Source organism: Semicossyphus pulcher, unplaced genomic scaffold, assembly GCF_022749685.1.
Source record: "Semicossyphus pulcher isolate SPU_LCO1_2020_fin unplaced genomic scaffold, fSemPul1.0.p SCAF_5, whole genome shotgun sequence".
Taxonomy (NCBI): Eukaryota; Metazoa; Chordata; class Actinopteri; order Labriformes; family Labridae; genus Semicossyphus; species Semicossyphus pulcher.
In genome coordinates this window covers 18,928,086-18,946,468 of record NW_027211726.1, presented here as the reverse complement: position 1 = coordinate 18,946,468, position 18,383 = coordinate 18,928,086, and the positions used below count along the sequence as shown (strand labels likewise).

At 41.1% G+C, this 18,383-nt stretch overlaps 1 protein-coding gene across 1 annotated transcript in view; it reads left to right on the top strand.

Annotated features, from left to right (window-relative positions):
* Nucleotides 1-2,729: 2,729 nt before the first annotated feature.
* The window catches only part of LOC138609426 (electrogenic aspartate/glutamate antiporter SLC25A13, mitochondrial), a 47,747-nt gene continuing 32,093 nt past the window's right edge, over nucleotides 2,730-18,383 (top strand). Inside the window, exons 1-5 of the mRNA XM_069682072.1 lie at nucleotides 2,730-2,747; nucleotides 2,899-3,041; nucleotides 9,061-9,176; nucleotides 12,550-12,689; nucleotides 18,179-18,325. Of these exons, the coding sequence (XP_069538173.1) occupies nucleotides 2,932-3,041; nucleotides 9,061-9,176; nucleotides 12,550-12,689; nucleotides 18,179-18,325 (513 nt within the window). The 5' untranslated portion in view covers nucleotides 2,730-2,747; nucleotides 2,899-2,931. The remainder of the gene's footprint in view (nucleotides 2,748-2,898; nucleotides 3,042-9,060; nucleotides 9,177-12,549; nucleotides 12,690-18,178; nucleotides 18,326-18,383) is intronic.

The following is an 18,383-nucleotide window of genomic DNA, read 5'->3' as shown; positions in this document are numbered from 1 at the left end:
TATAATTAAGTGCGATAACTACCGCACTGCTGAGTATGATAGCGAGTTTTTTCAAGACGGAAGTGGTCCAGTTGTTTACATGATCACTGTGGATGGATTATGAGCTAATGGGCCCCCAGACACAGACTTCTAAAAGACCCCCATTCACAAGACCGTAGCAACCACATGCCTTGTTAGCGGTCGCTTTAGATGTTTTTCGTGGTATTTTATAGTTTAGCCTAATCTTAAATTTTATTGTTGTTTGAATGGTTTTCTGCTCAGGCTGTCTCCAAATCCGTCCACACTGACACTCCTCTTCACGGGTAGAAAAAGCTGCAGCATACAACATTGTTTCAGATTTGTTCAGACTCAAAACATTTCTTGCAGTTTTGTACTTTGAAAAGCCCAAATGGGATTGTTTTTTTAGGACAGGTTTGGGTCTCAGGTGTAATCCAGAGAGCAGGTTTGTCAGCCCACCTTTATCACCTTAAAATGTTTATTTGAGAAACTTAACTTCTATATAGTAGGTGTCAATTTGTGATAGGTAATGATTATTACTTAATATTATGTTTAGAGAAGTTGTTGAACACTGTTTTCCCACCTGGAATATGCTCTAGAAGGCAGGTGTCTGACTGACGGACATTGTGCGTAAAACCAAATCTCACATTCCTTGCACCTTCACATGAAACGTGGTGGATTTTTCCCTTTTATGTTACCTCAACTCAGTTAAATTACGTTTTTTGTATAAAAATCTGTTCATCCTTTCTTTGTAGAAAACAGTTTTCTGAGAAGTTATAGGTAACCACACTATTTTCCTCCTGAGGATAGCTTTGCTGTATTTCAACTGCTTCCATTGTGAAGTAATTGTAAGCTTGCAAGTTTAAAGTAACTTATGAACACTGAAAATATTATCCATCAACGGTAACCTGTGATGCAGATTTCATCACCAGGGCCACTTAAATTGCTTTATTATTTAATGTAGCCAAACTCTGTTGCTTAACGGTGCATTTTACAACTGTGTTAGGGACATATTACCAAGTCTATGACAATAAATGCTGAGGTTTATTATCAGCTGATACTCATTGTTGAACAATCAGCAGTAAACAATGTGACTGGGCTGTCCATAGTTTTGATTAAGTCATATTAAGAAATGCTTGTTACAATTACTTGTCTTCTATAGGTACACCTCCAGTCCCTGGGCCTGTAGGCCCATTCAGCTAATCCGTCTACAATGGTAACACATCCAGAAATAGGATGGGAGCTGTTTTAATGTTTTTTTCAAACTGCCGCAGTAACATTTTATACACAGTTTGATAGTTTATGGCCTTTTAATTGAGTTGGTAAAGTTTAAAACAAGACTCAAACTCTCCCTCTGTCTCACACAAACACATAATCTTAGGAACACTGAATGGATCCGACACGCACAAGCCACTGACCAGCTGACCTCTCGTGCCCCGGCACCACGTGCACAGCTGATCCTCTCTCATCCTCCTTTCGCTGCACCGGCGCGTGATCTCCATGGAAACGGCGTCACGCAGGAGGAAGTGAACTAAAGTCGGGACAGTTTGACAGTGAGCTTTCTTAGTATGGCAGCAAAGGTAAGCTGATAAGTTATACACAACAGTTTCTAATCTTTCTGGGGGCTGTAACTTGTCGGTGACGTGCTCGGTCCCTCGGGAGGGTCTCCTCCGGTGCTCCTACCGCCTGTCAGGGTGCCTGCCCAGGGGGCTCGCTAACTGACGGTTAGCCTGCTAAGAGGATGTAGTAGAGGTTACCTGTGGCCGCCATACAGCAATGACACTGAGGCTCTACTAGCTGGTTAATTAAGCCAAAGTTTTCCTGGACAAAACTAAAGGAGACGTGGTTTCAGCAATGATGTAGAGTAAAGTAATGATAATTTTGCTGTTTTTTTTATCCACCCTGCTGCTTAGTCTCCAGCTAAATTATCTGTCCCTGGTTAAAGCTGGTTGTATTCACCTGTAACGTCGATTAACATCACGCTGAATGTAATAAACTATTTGCAGACGCCGTTTTTATCGGAAGGGGAAAGTTTTAGCACATGGTTGTGCTGTCATGTTTCCATACAACTAGAATGTTTAAAATAGTTTTATTTGAACTCTCAAACATGAAACTACATTAAGTCTTATTCTGGATAAGTAAATTGTTTGTTTCCATCTTCGTTCTACTTTTTAGAATATCACAGCATCATCTCGCGAGATTATTAACGGGAGAGGAAAATACCTCAAGCAAGCAACAAACATATTTTTGCCACACAATATTAAAGCTGTCATAAAATATTCAACTCAAGGTTTACATACTTGCTTTTTCAGTGAAGGTTTCAGTGACTGTAACTGGAGCTCATCACCCTTAATTGTAACCATTGTATGTGTTCCTAGGTCAAGAATGAATCTTCAAGCTTCAGGTTTTGGTAATGTTGCTCTTTATGTAGCCTATGAATTGCTGGATATTTTTAAATCTTCATTGCGCTGTTCCAGACGTTTGCATCTGTCAACTCCATTTAATTTAAGTTCATCAGACTATAACAAGTTGTCAATTCTGTCTGGTATCAGGCAAACAACTCCTAAAGTATTCAAAGAATACAATCCACTTTTCAACAGCATTGTCCAACTGATGCACAATGCAAAGTGAGCCTTTGTGTTCACTTGGTGTGTATGAAAGTTGAATTCATAAAATGTCCATTTATTGTCTTGCAGGCAGTTCTGCCGAGGAGGGCCGATTCAACTGAGTTGAAAGCCATTTTTGAAAAGGTAGGATTTTACCTATGTATTTTTTCTTTTCTGTTTTGTGTTGGGCTCTCTTTCAAAGAAGCTTTTCACATGTTATTGGATTTATGTTTGTTTCCTTTTTCTTATCAAATTCTAAAGCTCAGCGTGCGTCCTTGTCTTTTTCTCCTTACAGTATGCCAGCATCAAGAAGAGTGAAGAGTGCTTCATGTCGCCGCTGGACTTCGTGAGCCGGTTCCTTCATGCCCACACAGAAATCCGGCTGTCGAGCGAGGCCACAGAGCTGCTGGCTGGAGTAGTGGATCAGAAAAAAGATGGGTTGGTGTTTTGATGTTTGTATTTTAATATTCTGGTGTTTCATCGATATGTAAGATGCTGGTACATTTTGAATTTGTGGAGTGTCACAATTCTCAAATCCATGATTTGATAACATTTTTAATTTAACATTAATAATGAGAGTTTGATACAAGTCTTTAATATTCAGTAACTAAATAAATGTAACTATAACATGGCAAGCAGTAAAGTCGAGCCTGTAAACAGCATACTCTGACATCCTGAGTTAGGCCTTATCTAATGTAGCATTTTCTATTTTAAACGTGGGATATATACCAATAATATGCAGGGTCAAGGTGCATTTTTAGCACATGTATACAGCATATTCAAAATATGCATCTTGATTGAGTTATGCATGGCAGCATGTAAACCGGAAAGTTAGCGAAATTCACTTTGAGTTGCCATTTAAACAGCTAACAGGTAAGACTGTTGTCTTAATAGGGCTGAAACCTGAATAATAAGCATATAAACATTGTCATTGTTACATCACTCTTAGACGATTAAATCTCACTGGGAAGGCGTAACGTTGTCACATTGGTGACTTTAAGGAAGCAGGAGGATATTCCTCTTCTGTTGAACTTGCTCTTTTTTCTGTCAGCTGGACACTGGCAGTGACTTCAAATGTGGCGATGTAGGCTACAAGTAAGCTACGCAAAAGTGTGTAGAAAAGAAATCTAAATTGTTGATTGTGCTTTTGATTTACATTCAAGATTCAAGTCTTTATTGTCACTGCAAAACAACGAAACAGCAATGCATCTCCCTGAGCTGCATAGTGCAGAATAAGATAAGATAAAAATAGAATAAAGATAATAGATAATAAGATATATATAATAATAGTTGGCAGATATACAAATAGTAAGCTACTTGTTTACTACAGTGATTGGCAATATATCTGTAACTTATTGACCAGTGACAGAGATCTGTAGCCAACTTATTGTCCTGTGAGAGAAGGCATATCTAGTGCAAAAAGTCTGCTTGATCTGATTCAGATCTGATTGAGATGATCGAACTGAAAGCTCATTTTGATCAATGTTTGATTTAGAATCACAGTCTCAACACCCCTACTTGTTAGATGATTCTCTCCCCTTGGAGGGTTTATTTATGGAATAACTGCTATTGTACCTGGAAGTATGTGACACACATAATGTGACAGATAGAGGGAAACCACAGCCATAGATATTTTGAAATGTCTCACGAGGGTTGACATCAGCACTGTTTGAAAATATATCTGGCAGAAGTTGCAGTGAAATTGCTCTGCTGAGTCTCTCTTAAGGCCTCAAATTAGTCTCCTCTCATTAATATAGAGCCAACTGCTAAGTAGTAAGCTTATGAAAGACTCTTATTAAAGCCATCAATACATGTATTATGTATCCCTTTGATCTTGTGGGACTACCTTTCTAGTGTTATTTAGCATTTTGTAAACAAACCTATGACTAAAATTCACAGAGGGATGTTCATACTTGAATAATATTGCAGAGAGACATCAAACCAACAAAGGCCTCTTTCAGGTGTTTCCTTCTTTGTAGATATACCCCCAATTTCACACTTACGCCTCCCCCCCATCCCCATCACCCCTGTTTTTTACATTAATATGTATGTATTTAATGATACATAATGATGGGTAATAAAATGTTAGGGTAAGTCAAAAAAGAAAAAAAAAACACATTGCCATGGTAACCACCTGGGCTTCTACAAAGAGCAAAGTGCACATGGCTGTGTAGTTTCATGTTATTACATCTGCTTTAAGGTGTGTGTGTGTGTGTGTGCGTGCTCAGAGGACGGTGAGATGGAGTAGTGGGGGTTTTGGAATTGGAAAAGAGAGAGCAAAGCACGTACACACACACACACACATAGAAAACACACACATGCACTGTAATTGCCCATGCTATTCAGGAGCACTCTGTTGCATTGTGCGGCTTTGGAGCAGGATAAATGGTGGCCGTGGCATCAGGGTAAATCTATTAGGAACCCATGGCCCAGGCTTTGTATCTAAACCTCATTTTGGTTTTGTGGAGGGGAATGGAAATGATACGGGGGCAAAACAGGGGGAAAAACTCTGTTTAGACCTTGGTTTGGATGGGATTCATTTTTTTACAGTTGACATTGTAACAGCCTTATGATGCTCATTCTTTCTGATGTGTTATTTTCCTCCTGAACCTTCATAGAGAAATGATTCGATGAGACAAAGACCCTTCATGATTATTCCGCAGACCTGTGTGCCTCATGAACACAAAACAAATGAATATAGGAAAGTAGAGATGCGTCAGCGTCAGCGCCGGCTGCAAACACACATGCATTGTTTTTCAAGCGCGCATCTGTGCAAACCTTATGAAAAGAACATGGAGCAAGACAAAACAAACCACTTTAGAGGCTCTATTTTCATCCAGCTCCGACAATCTCATGCAAATATGTTTGCGAACAATAAGTTTGGTTGGTATATGAGTGTAGTATATTTGAAGCTTGTGCGCTTGCTGCTGTTTTTGCCAGGTAGGACTCCATTTCAACAAGATGAGACAGGGGTAATAGATTTAGCAGGGGGTCGGATGGCAGGCGGCACGCTCGCTTACTTTTCTGTCAGAGTTTATCTGTGTGAGAAAAATTTTACTTAGACGCCTGTGTGTGTTTGAGTGTGTGTGTGTGTGTGTGTGTGTGCGGGGATGTAAACACTGAAAATGCATTTGTCTGCCTCCCCCTCTGCGACTGTGTAAATCAGGGGATATAGTGACAGTCGTAACAATCTGTTATGTGGAAATCACTTTTCTGCCTCTTATTCTCGCTGCTCGCAGAGAGACAGAGAGACAGATGGATGGATAAAGACAGAGAGAGGAAGAGAGAGACTTTGAAGGATGGAGAAGTCTCCATTTCCAGGAATCAAATGTTTGTCGATGTTTGCGCTGACATAAAGAACTGCAAGACGGTTTGAAGATTTCCTCTTTCACTCTGCTTATTTATTTATCTCTCTTTGTCGCTTTTGATTTTCTTTACCTTCCTCCGCTCTTATCACTTTCTTTACACTCTCATATACCATAATGCACTCTGGCCGTCCTCCATGTGGCTCTTTCCGACTCCCTCTCTGCTTCTCTATTCCTTCTTCCCTCTGATATTTTTATAGAAGCATCTTTTCAAGTGTGAAAAATCCCACTTCCCCCTTGGACTCTTAAAAAACAGGGGGAAAAAAACTTTGTTAAGGGAGCGTGCTGGGAAAATAGCAGTCTGCCAGCTGCTGTGGGCATGCTGGACTCAGACTGGTGGGTGTCCACTCTTACAAACCGAACAGATACTGGCAGCCAGCACTCACCTGGGTGTATATGTGTGTCTGTGTGCAAGCGAGCTGTAAGTGGGTGGAAGGCTGTCAGTAACAATGCCAAGATGCCAGGGACAGGGGATTATTGAAGCCCCTCTAGGCCCCTCTCTCCCACTACTATCAACGAAGGAGAGCTGTCTTTCTATCAGCCCGGCCTAACCAACACCATGCATTTATGTTACTTGTAAACAATGTTTCCAAGCCTGGTTTTCGGCTCAGGGGAGTGTATTTAGATGCCTGCTGAGAGTAGACAGATATAAAAGGCGGGTGACGAAGAAGAGATATAAAAACAAACAAAACTATATGGATATAGGGAGGAGTTTGGATGCCAGACAGACGTATCACAGACAGTTTAAATTGCTTTGTATTGGCATCCTAGCAAAAACATCATTCAGCTGTCATCTACAGAAGCACATGCTGGAATCAAGTCTTTGTTTATGTCTTCTCTCCCGCCTGATACATGTCACGGATATGTCTGCGCCTGTTTAAAGATTTAACAAAATCCTGCAGAGCAAAGTAAGCACACAGTACGCTGAGGAGATGCAGCAGAATCGCATTAGCCTTGTCTGCAGAGTTCAACCCAGGCTGTGTATACGGAGCGGGCAGCGTTGGACACATGCCACGGCAGTTGATGGTTGGGAGATGCTGTCGGCTGATTTGATTTGGAGCGTCTTGTTGGGGTTGAGTCTGCATTGCAAAAAAATGGCTTCCCCCCTCTCTTGGTAATCATTTCGCAGCCGTCATGGCGCTGCTAATCAACCATCATAAGCTTCATCCCCGGCTACAGCTCTGTGTGCAAACGCTTACGAGTACAGGGAATGTTTCTCCTGCGTGTGTGTGTATGGAGATGCCCCCTGGATCTTGTCTGGACTCTAAACCGTCGTCCAATCCCTTCGTCATCAACAGCCCTCTCAGTTACACTAATATGCTGATTATCCACGTCTGGGAAAAACGCACACTGGACGACTAGCGTGCATGTAAATTGATGCGTGTGAAAAGAAGATTTTTTTCCCTCAGCCCTGTGTGGGAAAAACTCTCTCTGAGTCTTTGCACGGCAGCCTGTACCTGCTTTAACTCCTTCATTAACTCTGAGGTCTAATTTCAGAGTGTACTATACATCTGTCACAAAAGAAAGATCATTACCGGAGAGTTTGATAAAATTCCAGCAGCGTAAGCAGCGATGGAATTGGCTTTGTTTTTAACAGTGGATCCACGGTAGCAGCAGTGTGCTTTTGTGCCCCCTTCCACCTCCTTAGCATCAGCAGAGCCCTGCTCTTAAGAAACACCCGCTTAGTTAATAAATCAATTTGTCTTGCCTTTGAAACAACGACAGCTTATTTGATTTGCCGCTGAGGAGAGCTGTATGCTTACTTTTATTCCCTCTTAATACTTCTCTTGCTTCGTCTGTAGCTCTCTCTCCAACGCACACATTCATTCTTTTCTGGAGGCATATTGATGGAAGCGTCAAGGTATATATTTCAGAGGTTCTTTTTCACTGAAAACAAGCATTAATCTGAGGCTTTTCTTCATGGATTGTAAAAGGGAAGAACATTTTTGCAGACTTTCGTACTCACCAATTTCCTGGTATTTTAATAACCTATACTTTTGCAAATGCACAGCAGTCCTTCTCTCAGCCATATAAGCACATATAGGGATACACATAAAACAACCCCAGTCCAAACAAACACCTCTAAATTTCATCAGTACCATAATTAATTACAGCAAACAGGAAAATGTAATCATTGCACCCCCCTCGTTCTCCATACTCCCCGTTTGTAAATTGAAATAGGTTTAATAGATGGATGCTCAGGGACGGCTCGTTAGCGCTGACCCCTCCTGTAATTATCAGAGCCATTTGTGTGATTCATAATGGACCTGTGGCTACAGTGAACCAGGACCTACATAAAGGCTGGACTGCGTGGTCCAGTTCCCCCGCAGCAGGATCCTCCCATAGGTGCTCGTACAATAGCGTTGTTTATGTTTGTTTGTCGTTGATGCTGCATGTAGGCATTGCGTTACTATGGCGATATAGAGGATAAAATCATATTTATGAGACTGTTAATATAGTAAGAGGTCTAATGCTTTGTTTACGTTTAACTCATAACTTATGTTTCATTCAATTTCCATCATTTTCCACCTCAGCTTCCCTCAACTTTCACCTTAAACAGCAGATTGTATTACGTTTATATTGAATAAAATCATATTTCCTCAACTGGCTTCCAACTCCCTCCTCGCCTGTCTACTTGTTTAAAATGGCACGCTAAAATATAAAACTTCATTTAATTTTTTTTTGCCCTCCTCATCCGAGCTGCCAGCTCAGGCCGGGAACACACACTGAGCTTTTAAAAATGTTTTATTTTCGTACTGTCACACTCGATGAGTTTATGACATTACATATGGAATAACAGACCACTGGAGAAAAGGCTGCTTGAATTACGCGTTGAGCAGATTGATAGGTTGTCTAAGTGTGCTGGTTTGCCACTGTGCGGCTGTAATTACAAAAGAGTTTGTAGTTTAATACGGCGTTAAAACAGCTTGTTTTTTTAATTCAATATGTAATTTTATTAGCGTAACCTGGTATTTATTAGGTATCATAGGATTAATGACTCTGTGTTTTACATAGCTTAAACAGGGACTTAATAAATCAGCTCACATGACAGCGTTTAACTGTGTTCTCTCTGCTCGTCTCCCCTCTCTCAGGTTGATCTCGTTTCAGGAGTTTGTAGCGTTCGAGTCGGTGCTGTGCGCCCCAGACTCCCTCTTCATGGTCGCCTTCCTGCTGTTCGATAAAGCAGGGAACGGAGTGACCACTTTTGGTGAGTAACTCCGCCTCTGATTTACAGGGTTAGATAGAAAAACACCGCAGTCGGGTTTGCACAGACGTACTTTGTGTCCCACTGAACCATTAGCATGTGTACTGTAGGTGCTGTAAAGTGCTTTACAAGAGACCTGGAATTATGTAGCGATTGCTGCAAAGTATAAACCTTAGAAAGTCACGATCACTTATGTTACATAAACACATTTCTCACTTTCAAATATTGGTATTATGCTGTTTTGTCTTGTCTTAGACGTCTTAGGGGCTTTCTTACTTTTCTCTTATATATTTACTGGTCAGTCACTTTCTAAAAACACTTCTCATATTGCCTCTGGTCTTTATGTACAATCAGGGAAACCTAATTGTGCATATTCTTACTTCATGTGTAGGTAGTGAAGCTTTTTAAAAATCTAATGTCATTACGTGACTTGAAACGAAAGTTCAAGTCGTAGTTCTGCCTTCGTTTCTTTGCATTTGACATTTAACAGCTGGTCCTGACAAGGGAGCGTGTTCCTTCTTAAATGCACAGCTAAACAAGTTTTCATACAAACTCCTCTTTTATTTGCGTGACCTCTGCTCACCAACAAAAATACTGTACACGGTCCTGTAAAGAAGATAAGGTTAGATTTGGAGGTGGAGAGGGCTGGTGGCAACTACAGGATGGAGATGAAGATGTTGGAGGGGGTGTTTAGCTCTAGATGTGTGTTTGTGTCATGATTGGCACCATAACTGTGATGCCTGGAAGCTCCGAGGTGAAAAGGGAAGACATTTGGACTCGCTGCTTATTTCGCATTTGCCTAATTGATTTAAACAAGTCTAATGCCAGCCTTCTGTAGGTGTGCGAGGCGTTAGCGCATTAGGCTTGATTTGAAATGCAGCGCACACATCCCGCTCGCAAACAGGGGAAGAGTAAGTGAATTTCATTTTAATTGTTGCTGTCGACAGGGTGCAAGATCATCGCGGCTGATTATATATGCACATATGTAAATTTTCATATTTAAAAGGATCAATTAGAGTGACGTTGTCTTGGTGGCAATTAAAAGGTCTGCTGTTTTTCTGCGTCTCCCAAAGGTTAATGAATAACCCGATGCCTGTGAGTTATGAGACTCGCATACAAGTGGAAAATTGCATGAAAAACACAACTCACATCATGCCATGCACAAACACTGACGCCAGTGTCTGCCACTTGCATCGGGCTAACGTTTCACCAAAAGCAAATAACTTGTGACTCAGATTATAGACTTGTCAAAATAGCTTTATTGTGATGCATTACAGAAATCGCCTTTTTACTCCCCTGCTCCCTTTTTTCTCTCTGCCGGTCATTAGATTAAAGACCAAAGCTGAAAATAAAGAACTCCCTTCTTTATTACCTATTAAAAACATTAATAGCGTCAGCTCACGTTGCATTAAAGGCCCGTTTGTTTTCACATGTAATAAATGTCTGTACTCTGATTCCTTTCTATTTCATCTTTCTATAAATCCATTTTTTATTTGATAATAACCCAAGTCATTTCTGTTGGGCACAAGCGGCTCAGTGCTCTGAATTTTTAAGCACTTAAAAAATAAATGCGTAATTTGGTGGAATGTCGAGTTCATAAAAATTGCAGCATGAAATGCAGCCAGAAAGACAAAAAACAGAAAGAAGTAAAGAGGAGTGAGTGTTGACAGGTCTATAAAAGCTGATAATATAAACGGCAGGCTCGGCGGCAGCCTCTCCTTTAAAGAGTTAAAGGCTGTATATTTATTGCCTCATTAAAGCGTAAAAAAACAATGCACAAGCTGTCTTCCTTCAGAAGGTGAGGCTGAAGTAAATATCACCTTTCTCTCTCTCTTTCCCTCCCTTTCTGTCTTTATAAAAAAAAAATTGCTTTTTTCCTCCTTTCCTTTCTGCGCTCGTTCAGCGCGGCTTGTTTGGTAATAAGAAACAGGTCGCTCTATTGGTTTGTTTTTGTTTCTTTAGTAAGGCTGTAATTTAGGACTCATGTTCAGTGTCTCTCCACTCCACTGGCTGCAGAGGCTTAGAGGGTTCAGGCAGGGGAACACGAGTGAGAAGAAAAGGCTTTTCCCTCTGAATGCAGAGCCTACACAGCTCAAACGCGCTCTGCCATGTGTCATTCAAGACTGATTCGGAGTTAAGTCTCAATCAGAGCAGAATTGTGTTCTGGAGATTGACGTTGACATTTTGTCACAAACAGTTACAGACGTTTTCTTTTCTATCCAAAATCAAATAATTACTAATGTTAACCACAAGATAGGAAACACATGCTGGTTGTTAGAACCTGACTCACAAGACTTTGTAGCAACAGACTTTATGTCTTTATTAAAGACGTAAGAAGTATTTAATAATAATTATAACAGGACGAACAGACAGACAGGAGAATGTGGAGAGGATTAAACAGTGGTGACGGCATTATTCTGTACATTGTTAATACATACTCATTAGCCTTAAAGGGGCCATATCTTTTGAATGGACATTCTCATATTTTGGGTTTCAGATTTTTGGGTGTACATTTTGTGTGATACCTCTGGCTCGTAAGACCAAATAACCGATCCTAGTGCAGCCATGTTTTCAACAACTTTTGGAGTGTCAGTGCAGTGCGGTCGCTCCCCCACGTGTGCGATCCCACGTGGGGCTATGTGGTCACTCCAGATACTGTAAGCCAATTGTGACTAAGGTCTAACCTTTGAATGACAAACGGCCTTTTCGTTTCAGGAGGAAAATAATAAAATTAAAATGTGTATACTATTTTTAAAACGAAACAAACGTTACCAACGTGATTCAAAAACACATTAGAATGAAGAAAATTGATTGCATGAGAAAAATATGTCCCCTTTAAAAGTGGGATGTAATCTGTTGAGTCTAAAGAGACCTGTTGTTCTATCATTTATAGAATAGTTTAGTTTTAGCATCACTACTCTCTAATGTTTGTTTAAATGTTTATGATTGACACATGTGCAAAATCAGTGTTGGAATTTAACAAAGTAGATGAACCCATTTTATTCTAATTTATACTTCTCTTCCAACATTGTACTAAACATTGTACTTTTTAATCTTAAACTGAATTGACTTTGCTAATTAATTTCACTTACCGCAACACATGATTCATTTATAAACCACATATTAAGACTGAAGCTTATAATCCAATAATTTAATGTTTAAAAATGGGTTCTTAAAGTACATATTGCAACACTTCCATACATGTACAAGTTAAGATTTTGAGTGCTGAAGTTGTGGAATATAATTTAACTCAGTAAAGTCAGTCCTCTGGTACACTTTCACATTGACTTGTTGCATGTTGTCATCAGGCTGTCCCGAGCGACTTGTCATCATTCAGTCACAATTAAAGCCGCTTGTCCGTCTCGTGTTGTTGCAGAGGATGTGAAGCAGGTCTTCAGCCAGACCACCATCCACCGGCACATCCCCTTCAGCTGGGACTGCGAGTTCATCCGGCTGCACTTTGGCACTCGGAGGGACAAGACGCTCAGATACGGAGAGTTCACGCAGTTTCTCCTGGTAGGTTTCATGATGATCACCTGCTCGCCTCGTGTGTCGAATGTCATTTTCCCCCTCACCTTCTTTGTCTTTCTGCCTTTCTGTCTTTTGTCTGACTATCGTTCATTATCCAGTAATCATTAGCGATAGTCAATAAATCAATATCAACCTATTTTTATGTTTGCACACACGGCCCTATCCTCACATGATGTTTACAAGCTGCTCCTACAATCCTGTCATGTGCATTGGCAGATACTTATCTTTACTTTGCCCAGACAAATATTCCTCCATTCAAACACAGTCCTTCCTCTCTCTAACACAGCGCTCCATACTGACCAGATTAGTCATTTATGAAACACTGAGCTTATATATATTTGGTACTCTTTCTGCATTTGTTTTCCATTAGCTGACGCACACTTAGCATTACTCCGCTCCAGCAAGTCCGTAGCAGGTAGAGCCGCTGTTCTACCTCCATAAATAGTATAGCTGGAATATTCCTGGTGTATTTGTGGTGTGTGAGCCATTTTCCAATATGATGTCTAGACTTAAATCAGGCCTGAGCTTGGAGAAGTGGTGGAGGGGGGGGTGGGAGAGAGGGCCTGAGCTGTGCCAAGTTTGCATCCACACTCACCATGTATCTGAATGAGCTTTTTATATTACACTTAACTTAGACCAGATGGCTTACACACAGTGGGCAGTGGCGCATGGATATTGGGACATTGTTATGTATGCTTGCGTCCTTGTGTGTATATGTGTTAGAGCGTACAGTGTGTGCGTATGTGTGTCTTTATCTCTCTTATCGGCCTATGTGAGCAGCAGCATGCAAGCTGTGTGCGTTTGTGTATTTGTGTGCTCTTGTGTGTGTGTGTGTGTGCGGCGGCGCTGTGGCGAGTGGACGCTGCACTTTTGCGTTGACAGCGTGCCCAGTTCTCTCCCAGTCCATCACTCAGTGGTTTCCAGCTCCTCACAGCAGCAGGCCGGCAGCCAGCCGCACTCATTGCTCAATATGAAATTCACATTTCCTGCTTATGCTCGCTGCATTTGATCGTTTCTCATAGCTTTTCATTCATGCCCTAATAAATGACAGAAACGAGAGGACGTTATTGCAGGATGCCTCTGTGTGTAGGTAAGGGGTAAGGGATGTTCAACAGAGTGTATTCAAGAAGGTACAAACAGTCCTGCATTTCATCTTCTATCACTTGCCTCACTAGTCTTCTGATTTCATAACAGAATATTATAAATATTTTACTTGTAGAGGTCTTACGCTGTCATGGTTGTCACATTAATAAGACACGTTAATACCACAATTATAGTGCTTAGATACAAGTAAAATTCAGGTATTGGCAGTTTGCTCCTATAGTGTGCCATCAGCTGCTGCACAGATTGATGACAGGACAATTATTATCAGCACAACATTTCCTGCATCACAATTTAAACCTGTGCAATTACTACACACTACACACGCGCTATTATGATTTATTAACACACAAAGCGTTTGTAAATGTCACCCAGAAAAACAGCTATAAAAGTTCTCTCAGAGCTGTAAAAACCACCACACACTCCACACAATATTTTTCACTTATTTTTCATAATTCCCTTCATCCAGCTCCCCCCTGCCAAAGAATGTTCCCATCCTTTATCCCCTCCTCTTCCTGCCGTACATGCATGTGTTTATTGTGTTTTTTTTTTTTCCCCTGCCATTGTAACCACGGCACTGCCAGATGCTCACAAGATGGGATTATCGGGGAAAACGTTTGCACCGCATATTTCTCACAAGGGCTCTCTCTGGCCAATTACTGTCTTGATGGAAGCCAGAGATTCTCACCAATTACATGCATTTTTCCCCGTCTCACGCGTGGACGCCGGCCAAGGCTCGGCTCGCGCTGTCAGCGTGGTGTTGTCTCTGGAAATGGTTGTTACTGATGTCCTGAGAAGTGGCACATGGTGGCACATAGTGGCAACATTTTATAAATCCTGGCAAGTTGAGGGCTTGAATTACACGGAGGGGACACCACATGTCCCACTGCTTTTAAAAGAACCAGAAAACAATCAGAATAGTTGGCATTTTTTGGATTTTAAAAGTCACAATTACTCGTTTAGCTCTCCGGAGAGTGAGTGGTCGGCCCTGAACATCACTTTAAACAGGCATTTTTGCTTAATCCTTCTCCTTGTAAAAATGTTCGCTCTGATGAGATTCAGATATTGAAAAGAAGGGAAACAATCCTGCATAACTTGTAGTTATTCTTATACAGAGTAAGGAAATGATTCACAACAAAGATCTGGCTTTTTTTAATTGTATTTTAAAGGCAATTAAAGCGACAGTGAATGCCTCGCGATTCCTCCTTGCCCGTCCTAAGCCCCCAGCTTTATGTCTCCTGCCTCCCTCGCTGCCCTTCAAAATAAAATCCCTGCAGCTCTCATACAGTTACAAAAGTTAAGGTTTTAAGAGGCTGAAACTATAAACTGCTCCAAATGTTAGACCACAGTTGTTTTGTTTCTCTGTGTGGTTGGTGTTTGTGGCTTTGTTTTGTGACTTGTCCAGAGAAACAGGATCTATTTTTTTCTTCATTTACAGATGGACACAATCACACACAGATACATTTAACTTTTCTTCCCGCATGCAAAGTATTATCTTCTTCACTTTCACTTTAAATATTCTCCTCCTTTTCCCCTTCCCGGTTTATTTCACACCAAAGTGTTTTGACCTACTCGCAACCGACCAGAAAAGTGAGTCACGACACGCAGGATGCTGACACCAAAATATCTCACCTTATTTACTTTGGGAGTGTTTACGTGTGTCAATCTCTCTCCGTTTCCTTGCCTTTCCTTTCGCTTATACGCTCTGCGGAGCCCCTGCTGTGTTCATAGGTGATACTGACACATAGCTGCTGCATTTGCTGTTTTTGCAAATCTGGCTCTTTTGTTGCAATGTCTATTCTTACTCCCCTCCGGTCTCCACTCAGCTTTGTGTAAATGTCACTCTTCCTCAGTCGTTCCTCTTGGGTGCCGCAAATTTAGAGTTCGATCAGTTATGCTGTCAGTGAAATATCACTCAAATTCAGCACAACAATAAGTCATAGCCTCATAGGGTTTTGTGTTGTGGTAATACCTCTTTTTTTGAGTTCCAGTTATAACAATAACATCTGAATCAATCAATTGAATAATGCCGAGCATGTTGGAGATTTAATCAGCACTTTTTGTGCGACATGTGTGGCTTGAAAAGGAATGTCCATTCTTCTTGGACAAATTGATTATCATTTATTCTGAACAAACTTTTTTACTTGTTGTAATAAAACTTTCAGCCAGAACTCACTGTCAGAAAAATAATCATAAAAAAAATTCCAACATGACTTTGCATTTAGACTTTAATGTTCACACACCCTTTTATTCTATCTGCATTTTCCAATATAGTCTTTTTTGTGTATAACACATTAACTTATTATTTAAGTTGAAAGGCATTTTAAATGAATAAATTACATTGTCTTGTTTTATTGTTATTATTTTTATTTAAAGGTGACATTTTAGCTATGCATTAAAATGTTCTATTATTCTAATGTGTTTTTGAATCACGTTGATAAAGTTTGTTTCGTTTTAAAAATTGTATACATATTTTAATTTAATTATTTTTCAGAGCCTCTCCTTCCTCCTGAAACGAACAAGCCTTTTTTGCCATTCAGAGGTCAGACCTTAGCTACGATTGGCTGACAGTTTTTGGAGTGACCGGGTAGCCCCTCCCCCACGTTCGGTCACTCAAAATCTGTAGAAAACATGGCTGCTCTAGAATCGGTTATTCGGCCTTCCATGTACGAGCCAGAATCGCCAGGAGGTATCGGAGTGGTACGTTAACAATGACTTGACTACAAGCGAGTGCAAGAAGGCAGCCTGAGGTGAACAACGATTGGTCAATTTCAGCCAAAGCAAGGTTCTATGTAGAAACCTGCAGCTGTTCAGAACGGCCCATTTCAGAGGCGCCTTTTTTAAAAATGTTATTCTGGAAAAACACAGAATTATGCAGTTTTTGACTTTTTCACTGTGAACAATAAACACCCAAAAATGTGAAACCCATGAAAATATGAGAATATCCATTCGAAAGATATGGCCCCTTTAAATTTTATGTATCCAGGTAAAAACCTCATTGACATTAAAAATCTCTTTTACAAGAGTGTCCTGGCCGAGACAGGCAGCAGCAGCACATTTAAACAAAGTTTCAGAGATAAAACACATAACAATTCATTAGAATCATTAGTCAAAGCATCTACAACCTGATGCATCTTCCTCCAACGCATTCAATCTGCTACAATCAGCTCCCACAGACCCAAATCTTCCTGCAGCAGATTCCAAGCGCAGGAGCAGCATACCTAAACCCCCCTGTCCCCATTTCAATATGCACTTTGGGGGCAGATAGCAAAAATAAGTCTTGCGAGTGGGTCACAGGGCGAAGGCTGTCGCTTCCAGGATTTTTCAGATGAATAAAATTGCATAAGAGGGAAGCAAGTTAAGAATTTCCTTATAAATAAGGACGTGCCAGTGATTTAATGTATGAGTGGACATGTAGGCTACTACATGCATTATTATTTTCATTGTCAATAAATCTGCAGATTATTTCCTCAATTTATAAACCAATTAACTAACTCAAATAGCGTGTTTTATCCTCCCTGCACGATTACCTGAGGATATTCACTTTACTAAAAGACAGACACAAAAGAAAAGCAACAAATCTTCACTTACAAGTTACTGAGTATGCAAGCTTGACATGGTGATTTAGGCTTTAGGTGTTGTATCAGAAACCTGAAAACTGACTTGCCATGAAACACAGAAGGTGAGTCAACAGCAAAACCATCTGCAAGCTTATTTCACAGAGACTGCATTTGGAATATTATTGTTCTCATAGTCTTTTGCTGTAACCGAGCATCTTGACGTTAGCTAGAGGAAGCACCGGCGACAGCGGCTTGTTTACAGCCCCTCTCTGTAGACTTGTGGTTGCAGGTACCGATAATGGCTGCTAATTTCAAAGGCCTTGTGGGATCCGTCCCCACCACAGCCTGCTGTTGTCCCCGGGGACCTTTGTGTGTACGTGCGCGCAGGAAGAGAGACAAAGTGAGCAGTTGGGTGATTAGCCGTCTTGCCTGTGTGCTCATGTCTGTGTGTGTGTGTGTATATTTGTATGGTTCTCCCTGAAGTGGGTTTAATGGGGATTTGGGGAGGGTGTGAAAAGCCCAAGCGACGCCTCACAGTAGGCAAGCGGCTGTTGGGAGAGTAGACGAGAGTGGAGCCTGGCCAAACGCCGGCTCCCCTGAAACTGAGAGGGGGCACCCGGCACCAAGGGGCCCATCAAAGCAAACGCTGTGTTTTTTATGCATATGTGTTAATATGAGCAACTTTATGTGGATTTTAATTTATGAAGGCAGCTTAAAGAGGTGTATGACCCACTTATGTGTACAATAATATGCATTTGCTGTATGATCTAACACCTAAAACTCTCTCTTTCTTCTCTACACTCCCGTCCACAGGAGATGCAGCTGGAACATGCGCGGCAGGCTTTCATCCAGCGGGACCGAGCCCACAGCGGCTCCATCTCAGCCCTGGACTTCAGGGACATTATGGTCACCATCCGGCCGCACATGCTCACACCCTTTGTGGAGGAATGCCTCGTGGCGGTGGGTTTTTTCGCTTGGCTCTGTGTCTTCCATTTGTTTTCCTGTCGACCACAAGAGC